The sequence below is a fragment of the Chlamydotis macqueenii genome, chromosome 2 (genome assembly GCF_036417535.1).
Source record: "Chlamydotis macqueenii isolate bChlMac1 chromosome 2, bChlMac1.mat, whole genome shotgun sequence".
Classification (NCBI taxonomy): domain Eukaryota; kingdom Metazoa; phylum Chordata; class Aves; order Otidiformes; family Otididae; genus Chlamydotis; species Chlamydotis macqueenii.
The window spans coordinates 52,463,114-52,486,651 of NC_141557.1; the positions used below are offsets into that span (position 1 = coordinate 52,463,114).

Sequence of the window (23,538 nt, forward strand, 5' to 3'; positions counted from 1 at the left end):
CCAAAATTGGACACGTATCATAAAATAAGGCAATACTAGCACAGGGAACACAAAGTTGAAACCTGCAAGTTCCAGCTTACTCCAACTTCAGTGACCTCTGTTCAGTGATTTTACAGCTTTGAACCTCCCTCTGTTTTATATATATGTATGTAAATTACGTTGCTAGCTTTATACAAGTGCTGAGAGCCCGAGCTGCTATTTGAAAGCATTCTGAAACAGGTAGCTGAAAGGTGCAACAGAGGTACAGAAACACATATTTTACTGATTTGGCATTTATTCATTTATTCAAGAGAAAGGTCAAGATTCCTGGTACAGAAGGTTTAAATAACTACTTAGATGTTACGACACATACAAAGAACAGGTCATAAGATGAAAGTTAACAATTATGACTACGGAAAGTGTTAGGAACCTTTTATCAAATCACACATCAGGGCAACTATGGAGAAAATATCCAGTATGGAACCCTTCAAAGAAATAGCTTGCTTCCTGTCCAGGAGTTAAAGGAAGCAAGTGCAAGATTATCAAAGGATAGCGCTCTTTAAAGCTTGAAAAACTAAACAAAGAAACAAAACAAAACAAACAAAAATCCACCATACCTGGGAGTTTTTCTTGAACAACGAACACAAAATACTAAGTAAGTGGATTATATAGACATGCAAAGAGTGAAACCCACTGTTTCACACAAGGTCAGAATTGTGGTACTGTTTGCAGAAGTGTGAGATAGCAATTACACCACGTACTCAGCAATGCATTGTGTATTTAAAGCGATTTGCATCCCATGCTAATTTGAGTAGCCTTTCTAATAAAAGCTAAAAGCTTCTTTCAAAGTTTCAACTTGTTGAACGTAAGCAAATCCATGTATTTTAGACAACAGGCTAATCTTTGATACTCGATGTATGCTATGATTAACTTCATCAAGAGATTTCATGCTCGTAACAGTCCTTTAAAACCTTACATAATATTATTACAAGCAGGAAACAAGAACAAAGGAATTGTGCTAATGTTTACAGGCTGTCATCAATACAGCCAGGAACAAAGCCCTTCAGCTTGATTCCAGCCTAGTTATTTTTCAAGTTATTTTATATTTCTGTTGTTCCCTTAACAAGATCTTGTTTAATCACTAGAGAAGATTACCTTTTGCATAATACCTGCCTACTGTGCTCCATCAAAACAAAGACAGAAGGACTTTAAAGACAACGAAGCATACACTTCACTTACATGGTTAAGAGCATCAAGCACATCTAACAGAATGACAGCAACTACTGGGTTGGCAGAGATCACAATAAGGAAAAAGTAGTTCTCCAGTAAAGCAGAGTCTTAGAAGAAACACAGCAAACAAACGGGGACTGAGACAGGCTAGAAGTGTTCCCTTTAACAAAAGAAAAGAAAGATGCCTCCAGAAAGGCTGCCTGTGAAACCTACTGAAAGAGAGCAACTTCAGTATTTCCCTCTTGGAAAAAAAGTACTACAATTGAGGATTCAGGAGACCTGGCAACATAGGCAGTTCTCAAAAGAGCTGATAAAAAGAGCTGACTGAGCTCTCTTTCCTTAGACATCTCCTAATTCAAACCTAACGTGTCAATAATGCTGCTTGAAGACATGAGCTCCCTAGGTATAAGTAAAAATGGCCATGAGCACGGATTGCTCAGGCCATGTTACCGTGCAGATTTCTGCACATCACAACAAGCATTACCTTCCTTCAAGTACTTGAAGCTCTCAAATGACAGGGGGAGCATATACACAACTGAGGAAGGGAAGAAGTCTTAAAGGGCACTCTTCCTCCTCAAAGATCATATTCAGGCTCTTCTCTGGAGCTTAGGTATTGGCTGTTTCGTTCCTGATCTTAAGTTTCCTTTGCATGCCAGGAAGAAAATCTACGGTCACGCAAGATAGTGGGACTGGACTTCAAACACTGTCCCCACAAAAATATACCCACACATACAGGCAACTCAGACACTTCTTTGAAGAAAGCCAACATCACATTTACGTGAAAAAGTTAAAGTACTTTGAAGATCCTTAGGACAAACTGTGGGAACGGAGAGTGCAGCACAGCTGTCTGATATTGAAGAATTTGAGCTATGTCCTTGAACACCACTTGCTCAATAACAAAAAACAGCAATTAGAACAAGATAAGTAAATACCAAAGGCAAAAATAGTAAAGACAACTAAAAAATCTATAACCAATCCAAATGAAGTTTAAGGCGTGTGAACAGTATATTGCTACCAATCGAATTAGATGATTAAGCGCATGTATTTCATGTGTAAATTAGAAAAGATATAAAAGACTTATGCTGACAGACAATAAAGGTCTCTGGAACACCATCCACAGAGTCCGTGCCTTTACTGCAACAACAAACCTTGGGATTCCATGGGAACACGCCTTTTGGTATTTGCAATAATCCACTCTGAGGTTTGTGACACCAAGTTGGAAATGGCATTGTCCACTGACATACAGAGAAGTGGGTCAAGATTAGCTGCCATTATTTTACAGAGCAAGGATGCTAAGCAAATAAAAGTGACCAGCAATGTGAGCAGTCCGTGACACACATAGCACCTTCCCCACTACTGACACTTTAATTTTTTTCAGCAACACAGTAGGAAATGTAGATGTTTAGGAGAGTCAAGAGCAATCTGGATGACAGTCAAGCCCTTGAGAGGATACGTGAAACAATGGTCACCCACTGGACAAGGTCAGAGGCGATCTGCAGAACTGCTTAGGACACTTGAGTGCAGAAAAGCTGTGCCTTGCCCCAAGTGAAGTGAGATTATGTACGGCCTGACTGGTGGTGACACAGGGCCTGAATCTACTCCGATGTAACAGCCTCACAGCCTCGTAGCATCAAGAGAAGATGGGGATATTGTGCCAGGTCAGGTAGTACAGTAGGAAAGGGACCATCTACCTCCTTAGCAACCAGCCAGGGGGCTTACAGGGACTTCTGCATAGCTCTCTTGTCCACAAGTTTTTCCAGTAGTGCTGAACATTTCCTTCCTCTCCTTTTCAAATAAATCAGTTCTCATTTTAACTTTGCCTTCAACATGAACAATTTTTAGAGGATTCAGGATTTTTAGAGTACTCGGGTCTTCCTACACCCTCAGAGACTATTATCTCTCTGCCTCGCCATGTAAATAAAGCTTGGAGACAGCTCAAATGAGGCTTGCAGTACAAATGATCACTAGTGGTGAGCTACACCTCATGACTCTCAGTCCTCCACCTTCACCATAAAATGAAGGTGTCTCCATGTATTTTTCAACATACAACTTGCACCTACTAGTCAAGCTCTCTTCAGCTTACATTTTTGGTAAAGATCTCTACCATAAGATAGATAAGGACTTTCCACACCATTTAATGCTTTCAAAAATCAAAATGTTGTAAGGCAAATTAAGTGCTTTATTGCTCACTTGTAATGAGAGGAAGTATTTCACAATTCTGAAAAAAAAAACCAACAAACCTTTCCCTTTATTTGCTCTGAAATCACTAGCCACTAACTGCTACAATTCCTGAAAATTACTAAGGAATTTGTTACCAGCTGCTACAGAAGAAGGGCACAAACAGCCCTGAAATCCAAGTCTTACCATGCTATGTTCCTAAGCAGGTCATCAGCAGAACATGACAAAAGCCAGGGAGATGGACCCTCCCTGGCTAACCTACTGCAGTAACTAATGAGTCAAGCAGCTATGGAGACTCCAGAACAGATCACACCATTTCTGTGGCAGGCTTCTCTTATTATCGATTTATGCTCCAATGCTTTGTGTCCCGTGGAACCTGAGAAGTGCGTAGAAACTCCTACCATAACAAAACTGTGTTCTACATTAACGGACAAGAGTATGAGCAACTACTGATGATGAAGGGCTGTGTTTGCTTTTCTTTTCTCCTTAGGCCACTTCTCTTAACAGTAGTAAACAGGTATCAAAATAGCTTTTTTTTTTTTTTAATACTAATGAAATGTTTGAAATTTCATTTCAGATGAATTAAAATCATGATGGAATGAATACTACCCATGAGCTCTGCCCATTTTGGGACATTTGCTGTTTAACGATGCACTGAGGAGGGTTCCTGTAACAAGTCAGCCGGTATGTACAAAGCAAAGCAACCTGTCATGACGCCTGCTTCACATCAATTGTCATTCCCTTCCAACTTGTTCAGGATTTCTAGCTTGAAAATGCTATGTGCTGCTTCCACACAGCACAAACCTTCCTAACAGTGAGTGGCAACTCCAAGTTTTTAAGAATTGCCCAGGAAACTACATCCTCAGACTACACACAGTAAACCTTCACTTTGTCTCTGAGATAAGCCTACTTCACCCAGCAAAAAGACTCATGGTCCAACAGTAGGCCCTTGGACATGCTCACGGTCCACAGAGCACGTGGAACAATCATCACGCTTGTGCTATCACTCAAAAGGCACATAGAAACAGATCAATTCCCTGACTCTCCTTCTCTTTTGTAAACAAACACATACGGATTGCTTTTCAAGTCTGTGCAAGAAAAAGATGTTCCTATAAATTTCCAAACTGTGCATAAAAGTCTTTGCTCTGTAGGTTAAACGTTTCTTATACTGTAAGTTAATCAACAGGAAAGAGCTGTACACTTCAGATGATCAAGCTTCAGAGGAAAAGTCAGCTAATGAAAACACCTAGCATCAAGAAATCCATCAAAATGTCTAAATCCACATGTATTTCCTAGTAAGACTACAGAGAGAACCAGAGATGGAAACACAGAACTCTAAAGGAGCCTTCTCAGGCAAACCTGGTAAGTTCCTGTTAGGACAGGCAGGCTGGCTGTATGATCTCTATATACAAATTCACTCTGAATTTCTGCCATTTGAAAGCTGCTTTGGAACTTTGCTTTTCTGCAATTAGCAGTTTCTCGTTACAAATCCACAGCGCCTCTGCAGAGAGTTCACATATATACTTGTTCTTGTACCAGCGCTGTCTTTTAGATTAAATGGTTGGGTTTTTTCCTCCTTAATTTTCACTTTCCAACGGTCCCCTGGAATACAATTGCATTCAATGCAGTGGTTCAATGAACACTTCAAAGGCCATTATCAAATATGACAACCAAAACCAGAAGTCCCAGGCTGTCACTTCCAAGAGACTCTTTTCCACCCCCACAGTAGTCTCCTTGTGCCCATAAAGCTGTTTTCTGCAGACGTCTGGCTCAGCAAACAGAACCCGTGAATCAACCGGCTCAAACCCAATCCATCAAAACAAGGCTTTTTTTTTGGTCACCTCAGTTCCCTGTTTCAGCTTGCCACACAACCACCTCTGCTTTCCAGGGGTGAAGAGGCAGGAAAGGAAAAGGGGAGAAGGTTCCCATATTTGCAGATGCAGCTTACAGTCTTCATATGAATACAGCTTCAAAATCCATTTTGTCAGCCTACCCAGCCAAGCTCTTCTATGTCCCTCTTGAAAACAAACTGCCTAAGGACTATGTCGTCCATTCCTGGAAGTGACAGAGAGAATCCCAATCCATTTTTCTGAAAGGCGGATCAGAGTTTTTATACATCAATATACATTATTACACTATAGGACTACATTTTTTGCCACTCTCGCCCCTAAATCATACCACTTCTGTGACTTATCCTTGACCATATGCAGTCTCTTTTCTGTTCCAGAGATCTCCTCACATTAATTCCTAAGTCCATACTGTTATTATTCACTCTTATTGCATGACTTTACAAGGCACCCCATTTCTATCACTCCAGCGTTCCTCATCATCCAGCTCTTGCACATTTCAGTCTTCCTTTGTGCTCATCATAGTCAGATTTAACTGCATAAACAATGTCAGCGCCACTTATACGGGCCCAAGTTCAGTGCAAGCACCTTCAGACCAGCAGTTCCACTTCTCACACAAATCTGATGCTGCTTCCTCTCCTTCATACTGTTCCTTACTCAAGTACTAGCTCTTATACTAATTCTCCAGTACCTTCATCTTAAAAAAAACCAACCAAACAACCAAACTTTTTTTTTTGTAGTGTTGCATGGTCTGTTATCAAGTTCCAGTCAGATTTGAGCTGCTCTGTTTCGTTCACAGAGAAAGTAAATCAATCATTTATTCTCACAAAAGATGCAGGTCAGTCGGGCATGATCTATCTTTAGTAAAAGCCCACAGGACTCAGTCTACTTAGTTTCATGTTATTAATTAATTCCTTCACAAATTCTCTAGAGCCTTGCATACTACTGATGTCAAACTCATTAGGCTATAGTTGCACAGCCCCCTGCCTCCAGTCCTTTTAGGAAATGATTTTTATAACTCAGTCACAAATCTGCTAAGTCAGAGGTAGCATATATTTAAAATTAGATTTCTGGTTAGATTTCCCATAGGAAGCCTGTCTGTCTGTCATTATGTTCTTGCAGTTCTTCTCCCTGGGTCACAGATACCCCATCCTCTTCCTCTCCAACTTCTCCAGTTCATCTCTTGAGATACTTAAAGACAACTTTGGTTCAGAGGTATTCAATTTTTGACAGCACCGGAAAACATACTTCTACAAACATTTTAATGACAGTAAGATACTGTCTTCTTCTTCACTGCTACTAATTTATAGGTTGGGGGGGGTGGTTTTTTTTTTTTCTGCTTTGCATCAACACTTCATGATGTTACAAGAAAAAAAATAGAAGCCCAAAAAGAAGAACAGAAACAATGAAAACCACCTCTGCTTTTGTTTCCAACCTATGTCTTTTCCAAGAGGCCAACAACAAGGTGAGGGCAAAAATGCGCTCTTCCTCCTACAGACACCCGACTAACGCTCATCTAACGATCTCTGACAAGAGAGCAACTGATAAATATCACAGACTTTGTAACGTAGATGATTAAATTACTTCACAGGCACTGATCCTGCGAACATCCACATGTGAACAGCCTCTAGACACCTTGAGGAGAAAGGACGCATTATGAAACCATGCAAGTGTTTCAGAAAAAAAGAGATTAAAGAACATCTACAATGAGCTATTGCACTTCCGCTTTGGCCTCTGTTGGTATGAGGAATTGTTTCACGTGTTACCATGCTGTCCTTGTTTTGTTTCCTGACGCATTAACAAATATTAATTTAACTCTTGTGTGAAGCGAGTTCATGTCAGGCCAATTCTTGTATAACAACCACCATCACATTCATTATTGTTTTGGCAATTTTGGTAAAGACTAAGAACGCCCCATGGAAAAAAGACTCCAGGAATTGCAGGTCCAATATTACATCTATCTGCTCTTGTCACAGAAAAGCATCTCCTGTTTCAAGGGTTAAAACAAAAAAACCAAACCCAACCAAAACAAACAGAGCATAAAATACCTACGAAATACACAAAATTCTCCTACCTTACAGGCCACATGAAACAGTCAAGCATTTATGACAGATGGGAAGAGACACGCAAAGGAAACTTAAACCAAGGGTGGACTTATGCCCTGGGGCCATGAAGCTGCTTGTGTACAAATTGTACCTGCGAGAGTTCAGCGCGGTGCCGCCCGGCTGGGCCGGCAGCAATAGAAGGTAGATTAAAAAAAAATTGTGGGTTTTTTTAATCTTAATTCTCCGTCTGAACGCATTAAACACGCAGGACTGGCAGCAGGTACGGGTGCCAGATCTCAGCTGTCCCCCGGCATTTACAGGCACACGGAGGTGGAGGGAGCACCGGCGGTGAGGGAGGGCACCGGCGGCCCAGAGCTCACCCCGCCGGGCCTCGGTCCGCCTCGCCCCGCGGCGGAAGCGCCCAGGCGGGACAGGGCGCCGTCACGTACGCAGCTCCACAAACACCCAGGGCTCGCAGCCAGCTGAGTCACGGCCCCGCCGGGCAGCTCTCGTCCCGCGGCTGAGGGAACCCCTGGCCCGGCCCGGCCTCTTCCGCGGGTGAAGGGAAGGGAGGCCGCGGCAACGAGGGCCCTAACGCGCTTCGCCGGTTTCAAACTGCCCCGTTCAGCCAAAGCAAAGGCCTCCCCGGCCCCATCAGAAGCGCTCACCCACTCCCGAGGGGCTCAAGCCTTCCCCGCGGGGCCGCGGCCGGGCCGCCCCGCCGCAGCCTTGGAGCGGCAGCTGGGGAAAGGGGACCCGGGGGAGCGCAGGGAGGGCGGAGGGGAGAGGCGGGAAACGAGAGGCACCCGCCCGGCGGGCGAGGAGGAGGCGGGCGGCACCCGCGCCCCCTCACCTGGCAGCCCTTCTTGTGGTGGAAGCCCACCACCACGATGTGCAGCACCGGGCCCCGAGGAGGGGTGGCCAGCGGCGCGCCCCGTTTCTCCATGGAGGAGCCCCAGCGATGGCCGCTCCGGAGGACGCCGCCCTGCCCGGCCTCTCGCCGCCGAGGGTCCTTACAGGGACGCAGCCCCGGCCACCTGAGCTTCCGCAGCGCCGGGCCGGGGAAAGGTAGGGCGCCGGTGGCAGCGCCTCCCTCTTCCCGTGTCTCCCTCCCCACCGCCGCCGCGGGGGCGGGGGTTCGCTGCTGCCCGTCCCCTTAGGAGGAGGCCTCAGGCCGTGGGCTGCGAAATGCGGGTTGGAGGCAGGGCTGCTCCCCTTCTGCTCTGCAGGAAAGCTCCCTTCATCGAAGGGGCTGCCAGGGAAAGCGGCTTCGTTTCATCCCGTGGCCAGGAAGACGCACCGCGGGCGGGCAGTGGGAGGCGGCCGGCTGGGCCTCGGCTGAGGCCTTCCCGCCGGTCCCCCCCGGCGCACCCTGCGGACACGGCGGCTGCTGGCAGCCGGGCTGCGAGCAGGGGCGACAGCGGTGCCTCTTTCTTCTGGTCGTCATCTTTTCTGAGAAAATCTCTTCTCGAAGCCGCCCTGAAGCGCGGAGGGGACAGCACATCCTCGGGCTGCGTCCTTCCAGCGTGAAGTCGTGCAGGTTCATGGCCGCGCAGAATGAAGTCTAGGGACAGTTTTGGTCCAGGTGTGTCAGGTTGGTTGCTGAAGGTTAAAAATGAGAAAAATCAAGTTAAGGCTTCTTCTGTTAGCGCTGTTCTGCTGTTAAACATACATTATGATACAGAAAGACAGTTCAAAGACTTGTCCAAGAGCACAGGCAAATTTAGTGTGAGAAAAAAAAAATTAAAATCTATCTTACCACACTCAGACTATGCTCCTTTTTTAACCTTTGTTATATTTCGATTCTGGTTATTTAAATCAACAGCATTTGCTAGAGACTGTACTCTTAATAACTAAGATTCTCTGTGGAAATTGGAGGAAGAGATTATTTTTGAAAGAACCGTAAAAAAACAGCGATTAAATAAAATCTTATCACTAACACAGTACCTAGAGGCTCAAATTATAACAATAAAGCGTGTAATTACATATTGTTCCTCGGCTCCAACAGAAGTGCCATTATAGAAAAAATATACTACAGGGAACACAGGATAAACTACAAGGTAAAATCCAGCTCTGGCAAGTGAATGATTTTTTATTAGTTTTAGTCTGTAACTTACTGTTTAGTACCATTTCAAAAAAGAAAAAGGTATGAAATATTGGTCATTATCTCCTGCAGTAAAGAAATATCCCCCAAAAGGTGCATGAGAGTGTTTATAGCTCATACTCCGTTGATTGAGGAAAGCGCAGTCTGGCGTCACTCTTACTGCTATGGATTTTGCATTATAGAGGTGTCTCAGTGATACTGCTGGATAATTGTGGCTTATTGCTTCTCTGAATACATTATTACATTTTTTTTTTTCTGTTTGAAATTTTCTCTCCTGCTAAGGCAGTAAAAATGTTGGACTGACAACATCAGCCTGTTCCAGGAAAACTAACTGGTTGACATCACCTATATTTTTCTTTTCACAGCTCACACTGCTTGTATTTATGAGAAAGAAAGGAAGGTGAGAGCTGCTATGGAACGGAAGCTCTTGGAAAAAGTCTCAGCTGGAATTTTCCTTCTAGGTGCACACCTAACAAATAGCAATGAAAACTCAGCCCTACAGTTCTTCTGTTACTCAGAGGTAATATTTTGCATAAGAACCACCGGCTATTATATCATTGCCATAGTAATCATAATTTGTTAGTCATTCTTCATTTCATAACAGTAACAAGGAGTTCTCAACTTGGTTTATGTGCAATGAGACTTCCTGAGATGGATGAGTTTTACCTGGGCAGTTTGATAGTTTATGTGAGGCAGTAACATCAGAGGTGAGCAGTGCCTGTGGTAGCTGGTAGCTCCACTCTATTTGTTAGGTATAGCCCAGCTTCCTAAAGAAAGAAACTGAATTTGTGGAGACAAAGCTGTGAGTAAAAAATAATCATTCCGGGATTTCTGTTGAAGAAAAGCATAAATGAAGTCCTGGCATGGATCTGAGGTTTGTAACTAATTTCTTCTGGATAGCAATCTCACTTTGTGTTGGAGTAGATTTTTTTTCTGAAGCAGTTGTCCTAAATTTTAGAAAAACTGAACTGTATGCAGTAAGGATCATAATGCGGGTTGGGATTATGATCTCTCACTTGGAAACTTCAGTAAAGTAAATAAGAAAGAGAAAAGACTACAAAATAATTGATTGGACATAAATTTAATGAGCGTCTCACAATATTAAAAACTGGAGAATATTTTACAAAGATAAAAATCTTAAATATGAATAGAAAAATATAGAAAAATGAGTTAAGTAAACAAGCAAACAAAAGTAGCACAAAGAACAAAGTGATTATCTTATGTGAAATATGAAAAAAAGTAGTAAGGCAAGAGGAGAAAACACTGCCATGTGAAAGGCCATCCACGTTCACTGTGGTGAATGAAGTTGCACAAGAATTTCATTAATGCGATGATTAGGATAAGTTTACCCTCACTAACTACACCCATCTTCCAGATGGGGAGGAATCCTTGGCTGAAGTTATTTTGGGGTAACCACAGGCGGCCCTTCACTTCTGCAGGAGGCTGTAACGATCGCTTGGGTCTGGGTGCAACATGACGGCTGGCGCCATGGCCAGCCCACCTTGGCTCCCGTCGCATGGTGAGCACTGCCGCTGCCGCTGGTTGGCAAGCTTGAATTGGGTCAGTCCAGTTGGGGCGGCCAGCATGGAGGGGCCTGGCTGTGCCTCCATTTCTCCTCGGCTGGCAGCAGGGGTGGTGTCGAAATACTAAAAGTTAAACCTACTAGACTTAACGGAAATTGGAGAACTAAGGTTTTAAACAATGTGCCTTTGTCTGACTGTCTAAAAGTAAGAAACATAAATGATGAAATGCTAGCTTTATTGGCAACCCATGAAGAACTGCTTAGGTATGCCAAACTATTGAAGAAACTAGGAGAAAGGTAATTCTGGCAGGGGTTACCGCGACCACCAACTCACAGACCCTCTACCCAAATCATACCACCGACTTAAAAGGAGTAGGCAGAGCGACAAGACTGAACATGTGTACTAATTTACATGCTAGGTGATCTGACCAATCGTTTACTAAAATAACAATGAGTATGTATTGGAAAGTTGAATATGTTAATGCTTTGTGTATAAATAACCATAAATGTGAAGACTTGGTGTGCTGTCCTGGGACAGACACCCATACCTGTGCATGCATGCAATAAAAGGAAATACCTCTGCTCTGTGTGTGGATTGGCTCTTTGCACACCAGGTGACAGACCCAAGTTCTGGGACAACTGGATGGTAGTAATTTTACTCTGTAAAGGGATGTTCTGACATATATATTTAACAATGCTAATAATGCACAAAAGCTTGTTAATGTTTTACACGACATACCTTCACAGTGATCTGTCTTTGGACTAACATCTTTCTATCTGAGAAGCACAGTATATAAAAGCAGAGGAAAAGCAAGTCAACTGAAATAGTTTCATCTTCTTTACCTTTAAGAAAAGGGGTTTTACAATCTCGAAGAAACAAGATAAGAGGCTGCACTACTTTCAACTGCCTATACATTGCTGTAAAATTGTGCAAAAGTAGAGCACTGAATACATAGGCTTGATCAATAGAATCATAGAATCACATGGTTGGATGGGACCTATAAGATCATCTAGTCCCAACTGTTTTCCCACTACCATTGCTGCCACAGGTACTAAACCAAATATGATTATCAATATTATTATTATTGACAAATGGTGAAGAGGCAGGCAACTTCAGCTCTCACTTCCAGTGTTACCAGTGGGATTATAAAGTCAGAGATCCCCCTGGTATTTCTGCAATATCTTCTTCTCCTTTTTCCCTGATGATTCAAACCCAGTTTTGAATTCGGGAAGATGCTCATGAAGAACCAAAGTTAATTCACTCAAACAGTGTCCTGAGTGATTGATTAAATAACTTGACTCAAGAAAAAGTATTCAAGTCTTAAAAAACAGGTAACCTAAAACTGTACCCAAGAAAAGATAAAATAATGCAATCTGATGAAAAAGGAAGGAGGATTATACTTCTATAATCTACCAGCTATACCAAGCTGACAGAGGCAGACACACCATTGAGTTAATCTCCTCCAGAGAGTCATGGTTGCACTGGGCTAAGTGTTCACAAGCCCAGTCATATCAGAACATTTTCCAACAAAGAAAACTTGCCTATCAACTCAGGCCAAGGAAGTGTCCGAGAGACACTCTGCCCTCTGACCATTAAGAGCTAACCCTAGCTCCTATTTTGTGCCTGCTCATGCGCCATCATGGCAACAAGTATGGTAGGAATGTAGAAAAGGTGTCCTGAGATCTCCATCATCCGGGATGGTTTTCATGACATGAAAATGACAGTGCTTGTCGGCACTTCCTCCTCACCTTCACCATCTCTCTCTCTGACTAAAAGCTAGTAAAAATCTAATCCAAATAAAAGAGAAAAAAAATCCTCTAAAGATTTGGTCTGCGGAGTGACCCCCCAAACAGCCAGCTCCCAGCAGATGGTGCCACCCCTGCAGCCAATACCAGTCATAAGCGCATCATCCAGGAACGATCTCTGAAACAAGTTCCCTGACTCCTTTGATCCAGCCTACTGAACTCAGTCCTTGCTTCCTTGTCCTATCTTTTACATTCATGCTCAATATCATCATTTTTGTTGAAAAAGGAGACAGAGGATTTGTTTGAAGATAATCTGCATACGACTCAAACTCGGAAATCTCCCTGTCTGCCTCCTGACCTCCCTCCTCCCGTTCTTTTTGTGTTTATGACACTGAAGACTGCTCTAGTTAGATTTCCCTTAGGAAGGAAGCCTGACTGTTTGTAGTTCTAACGATTGTCATTCTATTCCTGCAGTTCTCCCTGTGACACAGCTATTCCATCCCCTTCCCCAGCTACCTTCTTCTCCAACCTCTAGAGTTACTTAAAGACAACTTTAGTTAGGACATCTTCCCCCACCAAAACCTAAACCAGATGAAGGCCAAAATGTGCTCGCTCTTCCTCCTAGAGACATCCAACTAACATTCATCTCCTAACGGTCTTTGACAAGAAAGTGACTGATAAATACCACAAACCTTGCAACCTAGATGATCAAATTCCTTCATAGGAATTGATCCTATGAACATCCACATGTGAACAGCCCTGGACACCATGAGGAGAAAGGGTGCATTACAAAACCATGCAGGTCTTTAAGAAAAAGAGACATCTGCAATTAGTTATTGCACTTATGCCTCAGTCTCTGTTGGTATGAGGAATGGTTTAATTGATTAAATTAACTCCCTGGTACCTTGTATGGAATGCGTTCACATCAGACTAATTCTTGTGTAACAATGGCCATCGCATCCGCGATTCTTCTGGGAATTTTGGTAAAGTCTAAGAATGCTCCATGGTAGAAGACTGGCTGGCCTTCTCCCGCTTTCAGAAGAGCTTCTTTCAGGAGTGTGGAAGACCACTGCCATTTCAGGGCTATTTTAACTAGAGCATTCAGTTCTCCAGCAACTGAAATGTACTGAACCATTTCAAAAAAGCACCTTTCCAGGAATGCAGAAAAACCCCAAAGGCTAGTGAGTAGCTTTCCCCACTGAAACACTGAAATAGAATCTCTGAGGCTTAGCTACTGAGAGAACAGAAAGAGGGAGGAAAGAGAAGGGAGAAGAATGAAAACAAATCCAATTTTGTGTTAAACAGATTAAATTTAACATTCACTAACATAAGTTAGAAGCTCAGATTTGTTTATGCAATAGTAGCAGCAAAGTGTGCAAGGAAACTAGAGTGTCTTTTCTCCCGACTCTTGCAGCATGTAGACAAGTGGTCCTTTGATGTATTTCCCATCAGTGACGTCAGTGGAGATCACATGCTGAAATTCATTTTCTGTGAACTTCTCACCAGCTATGATGTGATCATCTGTTTCAAGGTCAGTAGTTAGAAGATGGGTCTCTTCTTCCATCTAGGGTTTTGTTAACTTCCCTCTCGTCCTGCTTTGTTCCATTCCAAATGCAATTCTGGCACTATTTGAAAGCTTTGTGGATGGTGTATTTTCCTGAGAAGGTTAAAAGAATCTTTTTTTTTTTTTTGCAGTAAGCAGGACCAAATGTTATTTGAGCTGTGCATTCAATTGCAGTAGGGCACCATGAAGTAGACAGGGTTCCAAACAGGCTTCCCCATGGGAAATACTGTATTTAATGCTGTGAGAATGACGGTTTGTAATTCTGTGCTGTTTTCCTCAGATCTTCACTTCTGCCCTGGTGTCCATTGTGGAAGCTCTGGAGGTTGGCTACAGCCAACACAAAATCCCCTAATCCTCAACCTAACGCACGACACAGATGTGACGCAGATGGTCCGTTACCTCCTCTTCAAGACAGACATAGCAGTAAGTACATGAGCCAGCTAAAGCCATACGACACTGGCAGGAACGGATTGAAGGCTTAAACAAAAAGAAATACTGAGCAGACAGTACGTTCCCACAGTGGTTGTCAAGACAAAGAACAGAAATATATTTGAAGATGGACTAGAGAAACTGAGGGCAGACAGTGGTGATCAGTTTGGGTTCAGCTGGGGATAGGAGACAACGTGGAATGTCCAATTTGTCCCTAGCCCTTGAGCCCAGTCTTGGACATTATGTCCACTAAAGTGTGTTCCTTGGTCACCTTGTATTTGGTGAGGGGGTGTGTATTGATAAATGAGTTGTTCTAAAGCTTCAGTTGTGCTATGTTGATTCATATATTTGGTGTGTTTAGCAAAAACCAGTCCTGACCCTATATCCACAGCAGTGAATACATATCCCCACCCCCTTGACAAGGGGTGTAATCGACCTGCCAGGTATTCAAGACCCACTGACCCCATTTTATCTTTCCCCATGGCCTATATAATGCCCTTAAATGCAGCCGCAGACTGACTGCGAGCAGTGTCCCACACGCGTGCAGCACGAGCCCCATCGATGTCGGCAAGCTATAACGCGCATTTATCACTTGAGCATCTAGTTGGGCGGAGGTCATATCATCTGCTTCCCTATTGCTGTGTGACTCAGGCAAATCATCTTCGTGATGAGCTGAGACATGCTTTACTTCTTAAGGGTACTTTTGTATATATTGCCAAATTTGTTGCCGGTTCTACCGAGGTCACTGGGCTGCTCAGTACCGGTGGTACCGGCCACAGCTCCGGGCGGCGCTGCCCGGCTGGACTGGCGGGAGGGGAAGAAAAAAAAGAGTTTTTCCTTTAAATCTCTATCTGGACGCATTCAGCAGACGCGACACATGAGTCCTACGACCCCCGCTCCTCCCCGGCACTTACGGGAAAACGGTGGGAGGGCCTGGGGCGGGGCGGGGCGGGGCGGAGCGACGGCTCTGCCATCCGCTCGTCGGGGCTGCTGTGCCGGCTCCCGCGGGAGGTGGCAGCGATTGGTCAAGCCTGGGACCAACATGGCGGCTACCGCGACCACCAACCCCTCTCAGCTCCTGCCGCTCGGTAACCGGTGTTCGGGGCGGCGCGGCCCTCACGGCTCCTCAGTCCTGCGTCTGCCCGGGGCAGCGGGGCCCTCTCGCTGCTCGGGGCTGATCACCGGCGCAGTCGCGGCCCGCGACAGCAGAGAGGCGCTGGGGCGCCCCGGCCTGCGGCGCGGGCAGCGACCGGGGAGGCGGCTCTGGGCTGGGTTTGGGCGCGGAGCGAAGGCCGGCTGGGACGAGTGTTGGTGCTCGGCCGTCGGGCGGGGATGAGCGGCACAGCAGCGACAGCGAGGTGTTCTTGGGGGAGGGGACGGGTTCCTGCAGCCTGTTGCTTCGGGAGCTGATTTGTGTGCTCGCAGCAGTGGAGTGTGCAAAGACACTTTTAAAAACATACTTCTTTGTATTTTTTCCCCCCCTCCTTATTTCTGTGGTTTTTACCAGCGACCATGACAATTCCTTTTTTTTTTTTCTTTTTTTTTTTCTATCACAATGTCAAGATTTTTATTCTAATAAATCTATGTTCTATAAAGTAATCTCTTGCACTTTCATTTTTTTTCTATTTTTATTTACAGAACTTGTGGACAAGTGCATAGGTTCACGCATTCATATTGTGATGAAGAGCGATAAAGAAATTGTTGGAACACTTCTAGGATTTGATGACTTTGTCAGTATCCTTTGATGGAGATGTTTAAGGCCATCTACTTTATGCTTCAGCATTTATTGCTTTTGAGAGGTGTGAGTTCACTGGATATAACCTTTTTGTGTGGATTAATTGTATTTTTCTGATATTTTTATTTTACATATAAAATCATAATTCAATATAAAATGAAAATACCCTTAAATATTTTTATTTTAAAATTCTGGGCCTTGTTTTCCTTGAAACTGAATTTTCAGATATGGTGTTAGAGGACGTTACAGAATTGTAAGTATTATTTCTGCCTCTCGTTGCTATTTAATTTTCAGTTTCCCGAGGGAGAATATTGTATAAGCAAAGTGGTTTTATATTTTTGGAATACTTCCCAGCTGAATAGGTTATACTTTGGACTTAAACTACAGAGGATGATGCGTTCAGGACAGCCATGTTGTAGAGTAGGTGTTGCACATTTTATACTTGTAATCAGGTCCCTAACTTGTGGCCTTAATTTTGCATGGGTTATGTGTTGAACTTTCCAGTAGTTTGCTTGCTTTTACATTTCCTTAAGGTCTAGGCAAAGATTTAAAAAGTTATCAGACTTAAGGATAAATATTTATTACTTTGTCATGCTATGTTGCTATCTGAAACTTATTTTGAGTATTGGTGGTATTCAAGAAATTGCCAAGATTTTGAGGGTGCATCTTTATCTACTGAGCAGAAAAGTACAGCGGAACTTTTTGGTTGCCAGGTATCTTTCTTTACCCAGGTGGTCAATTTAGCAAGATTATGCTGCAGTGTGGCTAATTTACTTGTTAGTTCCAACAAATGTAACCTTAATGCAGAGATTTATGCCAGTTCTGTAATCAAAATTGTGATGGTTGCCCCTGGTTATCCGTTCTTACTTACTTTTTCTAATGTGATTTCAGTGAGATTACACCTGAGGGCAGAAGAATCACAAAGCTAGACCAGATTTTGCTAAATGGAAATAACATAACAATGGTAAGTCAATATTGTTGAAAGGCTGCATGCATTTATTTTCTGTACCTGTAAATCAATCAGTAATTGAGCTCAACTATAAGCTGAGCTTTCCAGACGATTCCATTACATGAGATACTTTCAAGTAGCTTCTGGGGCGTATGTGTATATAAATGATGCTGGAAAAGTGATCTTATTCTCTTACTTGTTACATATTACAGTTCAAAATAAAATTAGAGCCATGCTTTTGTCTTTATTTTTTTCTTAGTGAATGCTTTTCTGGTCTTCAGGTGTGTAAGGGAATCACTGGCCTTGTTGCCCACTCTGTAGGGTGGTTCATACAGTGGCTTTTAACTCATGAGTGTTTGCATGCATGAGTATGTCGGGTGGGATACATCTACATTTCTACAGGCTCTTGGAGCAGAACTTGGTGATTCTTAGAGTGCAAATTTTCAGTGAGACATAGACGTGTTTCTGTATTACATCTTGTTTCTTTTGGGGACGCATCTTCCCACATCAGGAAGATTGTGCTTTAGACTTTTTCTTACTCAGTCCCAAAAGCAGCAAAATTTTTTGTCTTTAGAAGTTCTCTGCTAATTATTAAGAATATATCAGTGGAAGGAATGGTTATCCTCTTCTTTTTTTCCCCCTTATTCATGTTTTTCCTTTTCTTTTTCTTTTTCTCTTGTTCAGTTCTTTACTTTCTTCATGGGAAAATGCTATGCTGACTTACTCCCTGCTGCCTGTAGAAGGGTTCAGGCTCTTTATTAGTTTTTTGGGCTCTACTCAGCAACAGAAGTTGGAAAGAGGAAATCAACTTCTCAGGATAGCGACAGTCTGGGAAAGAATCGGCGATTTGAGAAATGCTTCATGAAAGGAAGCGTGTTCTCTGTCCTTTTAAAAATGAGCTGTAGTATTTCTAGACAAAATCATCTCCTTGAAGTGAATAACAAAGACAAAAAGCAAAGTGTGTGTTATCTAGGACCTCCTTTGTGTTTTGTTAAACATTCTTTGTATTTTGGAGATTCTTTTTGGCATGTGCTTCTCTGATAGTAACTGACTTCCTCTGTTGGGAGAGGAAGATAATGCTGAATCTAAAAATCACTTTTGTGGTCTACCATGAAGTCTCCGTCTGCTAAAATGTTGTAAAACCAGAACTGTCACATATGGGTTTGTAGAACTCAAATCTATGCCACTAACACAAAATTGTCTTACTCTTTCACAGCTGGTTCCTGGAGGAGAAGGACCTGAAGTATAAATTGATAGAGTTGTCATCTATGAAGACGTTATATCTAAACAGAGATTTTGGAGTATGAGCGTGGGTGGGTTTTGGTGTGAGTTGTTTGTTTGTTTTGGTTTTTTTGTTTGTTTTCACACTGTTGCAGTTGACATGTTACAAAAGACAAGGATTTCCTCTTCAGGAAAGGTGCGTAGCTGATGATGATGCTCACTTTGTAAGTTGAAATCCTGACTTTTTTGTAAAGACGCACTAACCTGTTCTGAATAAAAAGCTTTCTTTTTGTTACTTATTGTGTTCCATTATGTAAGTGTACAAGTTATAGATACTTTTCCATTCCATCAACAGGTTATAAAACTAATAGTTACGTTTCAGTTGCTGTCAGTGTTCAGTTTTTTTTACAAGTACTGCATTTGTTTATGGCCCAAATCTATATAAAACACAGGTCCTGAGCCGATGTTGCTGTTCTTTGGAGTACAGCCAGATACTAAGCTAGATCATTTGTTTAAACATGGCTTCAGGCTGTGTCGCCAGAAACCATGTGTTACCAGTGCTATAGAGCTAATTCTGAAAGCTCTTTGGAATGGATGCATCTGTTTGGTTCCCTTTTGCTTGGTAGACTTTTTCTTCTAGTAGAGGCACTGTGAAGGTATTTGGCAAGTGAGGACAGACAGACTAGACCTAGCTCGTGTTCAGCAGGAAAAAAAAAAACAAACCAAAACCAAACCAAAAAAAAGGCTTGTGTTAAAACTTCTCATTCCTGTCAGCGGTGACTCCGCTTTCACCACTAAGTGGAGCTGTGTATACTTAATTAAAGTCGGGGCTGCCCGTGCCTACTTGGTAGTTCAGAATAGTCATTTTAGAGTAAATGTCCTTTTGGCTGCATCTGTTCTCCTGTAATATAAAAACTTGACAGATATTTGGGGCTACTACTACTTTAGGAGAATTTCTATAAAGTAAGGAATTGCTGTTTTTTATTTTGTCATGATGGACAAAAAAAATGGTGGTAAATCATGTCCACTGCAGCTTTTGCATCCATAATACACTACTGAACTGATTTCCGTGTGTAAATGTCTTTGGAGAGGAATCACAGGTGCCTGCTGTTACTGTAGACAAGCAGGGTAGAGCATGAGCTCATGGGGACAGGACATGCTTTGACTTCCCATCACCAGAAGAAGAAAGAAGAGTTGAAGAAAGGGGCTCAGAAGCAAGAGACTGCAAAGAAGTTGCTGTACTAGATCCTTTTGCCTTGCTGTATCTGACAGAAAAGCTGCCTTCTGGAATAATTATTTCCTTGTTAAAAAAAAAAACAAAGGGGAGGGGGGAAGCGGAGGAAGTGAGGATAAAAGATCTGTTGTCTGCCGATGTTGTATGCTGCTCACTCATTTTCCCATAGAACTTACAGGTTTTTAAATTTTTCTGCCTTAGCCCATCTTCTGCACCTTTGGTCGTCTCCTGAAGTTTATCTGTAGTTTCCTACATTAGCAGATAAATGTAAAAATGTTAGTCCTACTACTGCTCAAGGTCGAGAGATTGTGGGAAATGCAGAGAGTTTGTATTAAAAATTACGGGCATTTTTCAAGATATTTTTCCAGGTCTGAGGCACACTGGCAGATTTCTTTCATGTAGTTGTGTGTTTGCTTTCATTGACTTCAGCAGAATACATTGACTTAAACTAGCTGAGAATCTGACGATAAGATTTTATACTCTACCTAATGTAGTGTTGTGATGACTTGTCATCTGAAATCAAAATTGTATTTGATCATCTTAACAGGAGGCTGGATCTTTGATCTGGAAATTATACTGATAGTGATGTTACAGAACCCATGCTCATAACTTCACTTGTTTCTTGTAGCTCCTTAAGTTCATTAAGAACAATAAAGACCTACTCTCTTTTGTTATGGTGCTATCATCAGTGATGGGAGTATTATGTTGTCACTTGTAAGGCATGTGGTTTGACTGCTGTTGGATTCTGCTCTTATGCCTGAAAAACCCATTGATTTAAATGGGCTTGCACAGCTTATGCTAATTATACGACTGGAATGAAAGAGGGTCGTGTGTACTCTCATGCTGGAACTGCATATGGTCATGGTTTGTAGCTGGGTGGGAGGGACTGGTTAAAGCTACCTATTTGCACAATTTAATATCTTAGATAATTGGAGATAACAACAGTATAATTGGAACAGATTCATTTTTACAAGAGGGAATTTATAGATCAGTTTTATCCTGTATTAGAATTAAGAGATGTATTTACTGAAGACAGTGAGCCTAGCCAAACACTGAAACACTTCAGTTTCGCATACACTGTAAGAACTTTTGTAACATTTTCAAATTATAAGGGTCTGTCAGTTTATGCCTGTGGTCTGAGACATTACATGATGCCCTACAAAAAGGTAAATGTTGCTAATAATTGATTTGCAGGCGATGCCTTTTGTATGCTTTAAGTCACACCTAAATAACTCTTACTGTTTCCTTTTTATTTATAAAAATTCTGTTCATCAAACCATATAAGCACATACCTAAATCCCACTAAATTCAGTGTTAAACTTCCTAAGTTGCTATAAACTGTTGCGTAGCTGTAAACTATTTTGGCTGGTAACCTGAGCGGTCAGCTTTGTATTCCAACATGTATGTGCGATTAATATGCAATAGCTCAGAATAAGTTACCAGGCAACCGCGCGCTCCAGCTACAAAGGAGACACAAAGCACCTGGCCTGTTCCTTTTAATCAGTGGAAAAGTACAGATTCTCCTGTGACCTAGGTCACTCTGTCTAACATACAGATAAGAGTATTTTTATACTTCTCTTGCAGTGGGAGGAACACTGTGTATGTTTCCGCAGTGTGTGAGAATCACTGTACCAAGATGCTTTTATTTCTAAAACACTTGGGGGCGGGGAGGGGGGAAGGAACCAAAACACCATTTTAAAACTAATTTAACCCAAGGCAGACTTCAGCATTCTCATTCTCACATGTTATTCTACAATTGTATAACCTTGTGGACTATCCTGAAAATTAATATCTTATATGTGACATATTTAAAAGTTTGATTTTTGGTGTCTTAGACACTTCTGCTGATCATAATGCCTTTGTTTGCCAATGGCAACTGGTGACAGATGATGCATATTGGTTTCAGGGCACTGTGGAACAGAAAAGGTAGTTTGCCAATGTTCTAACCGCTGTTGCAGAGCATTGTTTCAGTGGATTGCAAGTAACGCATTCCAGGTTCCTTTTTCTACTATTGCTGCTTTTTTTTTTTTTTTTTTTTTTTTTTTTTTTTTTTTAATTGGAAGAATGTCTCTGTGCTTCTCTTCCCCACAGACGCATGTTGACCTGGGTTGTGTGCTATTGCAGAGTCCTCAGTCTACTGGTTACAGATTACTCCTTTCAGTTCTTGTGCGTTTATGAACGCGTATCTACCTGTATACCTACTAAACCATAACATTCATTCAGACTAATAAGCAACTGCTACAAAAGTTGTCTGTTTTGCTAGTTATGGTGTTTGCCTTCAGTCAGTTGTTTTACTGTCTAATAAGTACCTGAAGGCAGAGACGGGGAATGTCAGAAAGTAGATGAGTTGGGCTTTATATTAGAAATGTTTTTTTGTAAGATTTAAGAGAACACAATTTTGGAATGAGGATTTAAAGTACTGCTTACAGTGATTTTTGGGCTACTGTTTTGCAATAAACTGAGGTGTTTAACTTTCAAATACTGTTTATGTAAATTGGCTTACCTATGAGCAATTGCCTTCAACTGTGTGTTACATAGAAATAAGTTAGCATACATAATTGTAGGTGCAGAGCTGGAGATGATGCTTGTGTTTGGTGCCCATAGAAATACACAGGGGGGCAGCAATGGGGAAATAAGAACCTTTAAAGATAGTCTAGTGTTGCTCTCATTCTAAAGGTGAATGATCAACTTTCTGTATCATTCTTGACAAATGCATGTCTAATTTATTCTTTAACATTTCCTATAATTATTATTACTATTGCAAAGATTGCTACGTACCCTAAGTTTTTCAGGATGTAATTTAAGCCCCATTATTCTGTGTCCTATATGCAGTGGATGTACACAGAAGTTTTTCTTCAGAGCTGCCTTTTTAGATGTTTAAACATTGCCATTTCTATTGAGGTTAAGCAGCTGTTTTTCAATTTAAACTTTGAAATCAGACTTTTGTAGATCACTGAGCACCTACTTGGACTTCCTGTAGACTCCCACCAGTTACACTACCCCCTTCTTGGAAGGCAGTACATCATCTGCAGGGTTCAACAGTTAATCCATGCAAATATAATGCAGCAAAAATAAAATGTGGATGTACTAACTCAAGTGTGATGTGTGACGAGGAATCACTGGGCCTTTTAATTATTGAGAAATAGTACTTAAAAAGTAGGTGACAGAAACAGGATCTGAGGCTGGCATAGTGGTCTTCAAGCTTGCAATACAGCTCTCTGGGCTTTGGATGACTGAAGAAAAGCATGAGGCACAGGAGAGAACTGCTGCTGGATCTTAGTGAAAGATAGTAAATGATTTGGAGAGAGATTTTCAAAGTCAGAAATTCAAGTCAGGTGCCCAGTTCCAAATTGCCTGTGAAGTCATGCTGTACTTCCCTCCCCTGTGTAATTTTGTGTTGCATATTGTCTAGCAGCTTTTATTTCAAAGTTAACAAAGTTACGCTTCTGTGATATGTGATGTAATAATCTCATCATAATGGGCATCATCCAAGTCAGGGAAAGATGTCGGCATTCGAAACAGAGCCATGATGAATTATAATAACTTATACAACTGTCGCTTACCGTGCCTTTCATGTTACGACTACCTTTATCATTGATGCTATTTCCTCAGACTTTGAGCTGTAATACCTGATTTTTGTTTCACGGTACCTTCTGAAGTTGCTGATGGCACTGTTTTAGCTAAAAAGAACAGCAAATAATTTGTGGATTGTTAGTGTAAGCAGCAGTCAAACAGCATTCTTTCCAAATTAATAG

At 42.1% G+C, this 23,538-nt stretch overlaps 2 protein-coding genes across 6 annotated transcripts in view; one reads left to right on the forward strand and one right to left on the reverse strand.

Moving 5' to 3' along the window:
- Window positions 1-8,274, reverse strand: part of AVL9 (AVL9 cell migration associated) — a 41,592-nt gene extending 33,318 nt beyond the window's left edge. For all 3 annotated transcript variants that reach the window (XR_015257929.1, XR_015257930.1, XM_086742994.1), the window contains exon 1: window positions 8,133-8,274. Coding sequence is in view for 1 of the 3 variants with exons in the window: in XM_086742994.1 (XP_086599120.1) it covers window positions 8,133-8,225 (93 nt within the window). In the remaining 2 variants the exon portion in view is untranslated. The remainder of the gene's footprint in view (window positions 1-8,132) is intronic.
- Window positions 8,275-8,456: 182 nt separating this feature from the next.
- Window positions 8,457-22,262, forward strand: LSM5 (LSM5 homolog, U6 small nuclear RNA and mRNA degradation associated). Of its 3 annotated transcripts, XM_086742997.1 has the most exons (6): window positions 8,457-8,873; window positions 9,749-9,903; window positions 16,283-16,378; window positions 16,605-16,632; window positions 17,271-17,343; window positions 18,545-22,262. In XM_086742997.1, exons 3-6 carry the CDS (start codon window positions 16,324-16,326, stop codon window positions 18,575-18,577), a joined length of 189 nt encoding a protein of 62 aa, XP_086599123.1. In that variant the 5' UTR covers window positions 8,457-8,873; window positions 9,749-9,903; window positions 16,283-16,323; the 3' UTR covers window positions 18,578-22,262. The 3 variants fall into 3 exon arrangements, with proteins under 3 accessions (XP_086599123.1, XP_086599122.1, XP_086599124.1); XM_086742996.1 differs by lacking the exons at window positions 8,457-8,873; window positions 9,749-9,903 and adding an exon at window positions 15,628-15,732; XM_086742998.1 differs by lacking the exons at window positions 8,457-8,873; window positions 9,749-9,903 and adding an exon at window positions 15,754-16,002.
- Window positions 22,263-23,538: the final 1,276 nt, after the last annotated feature.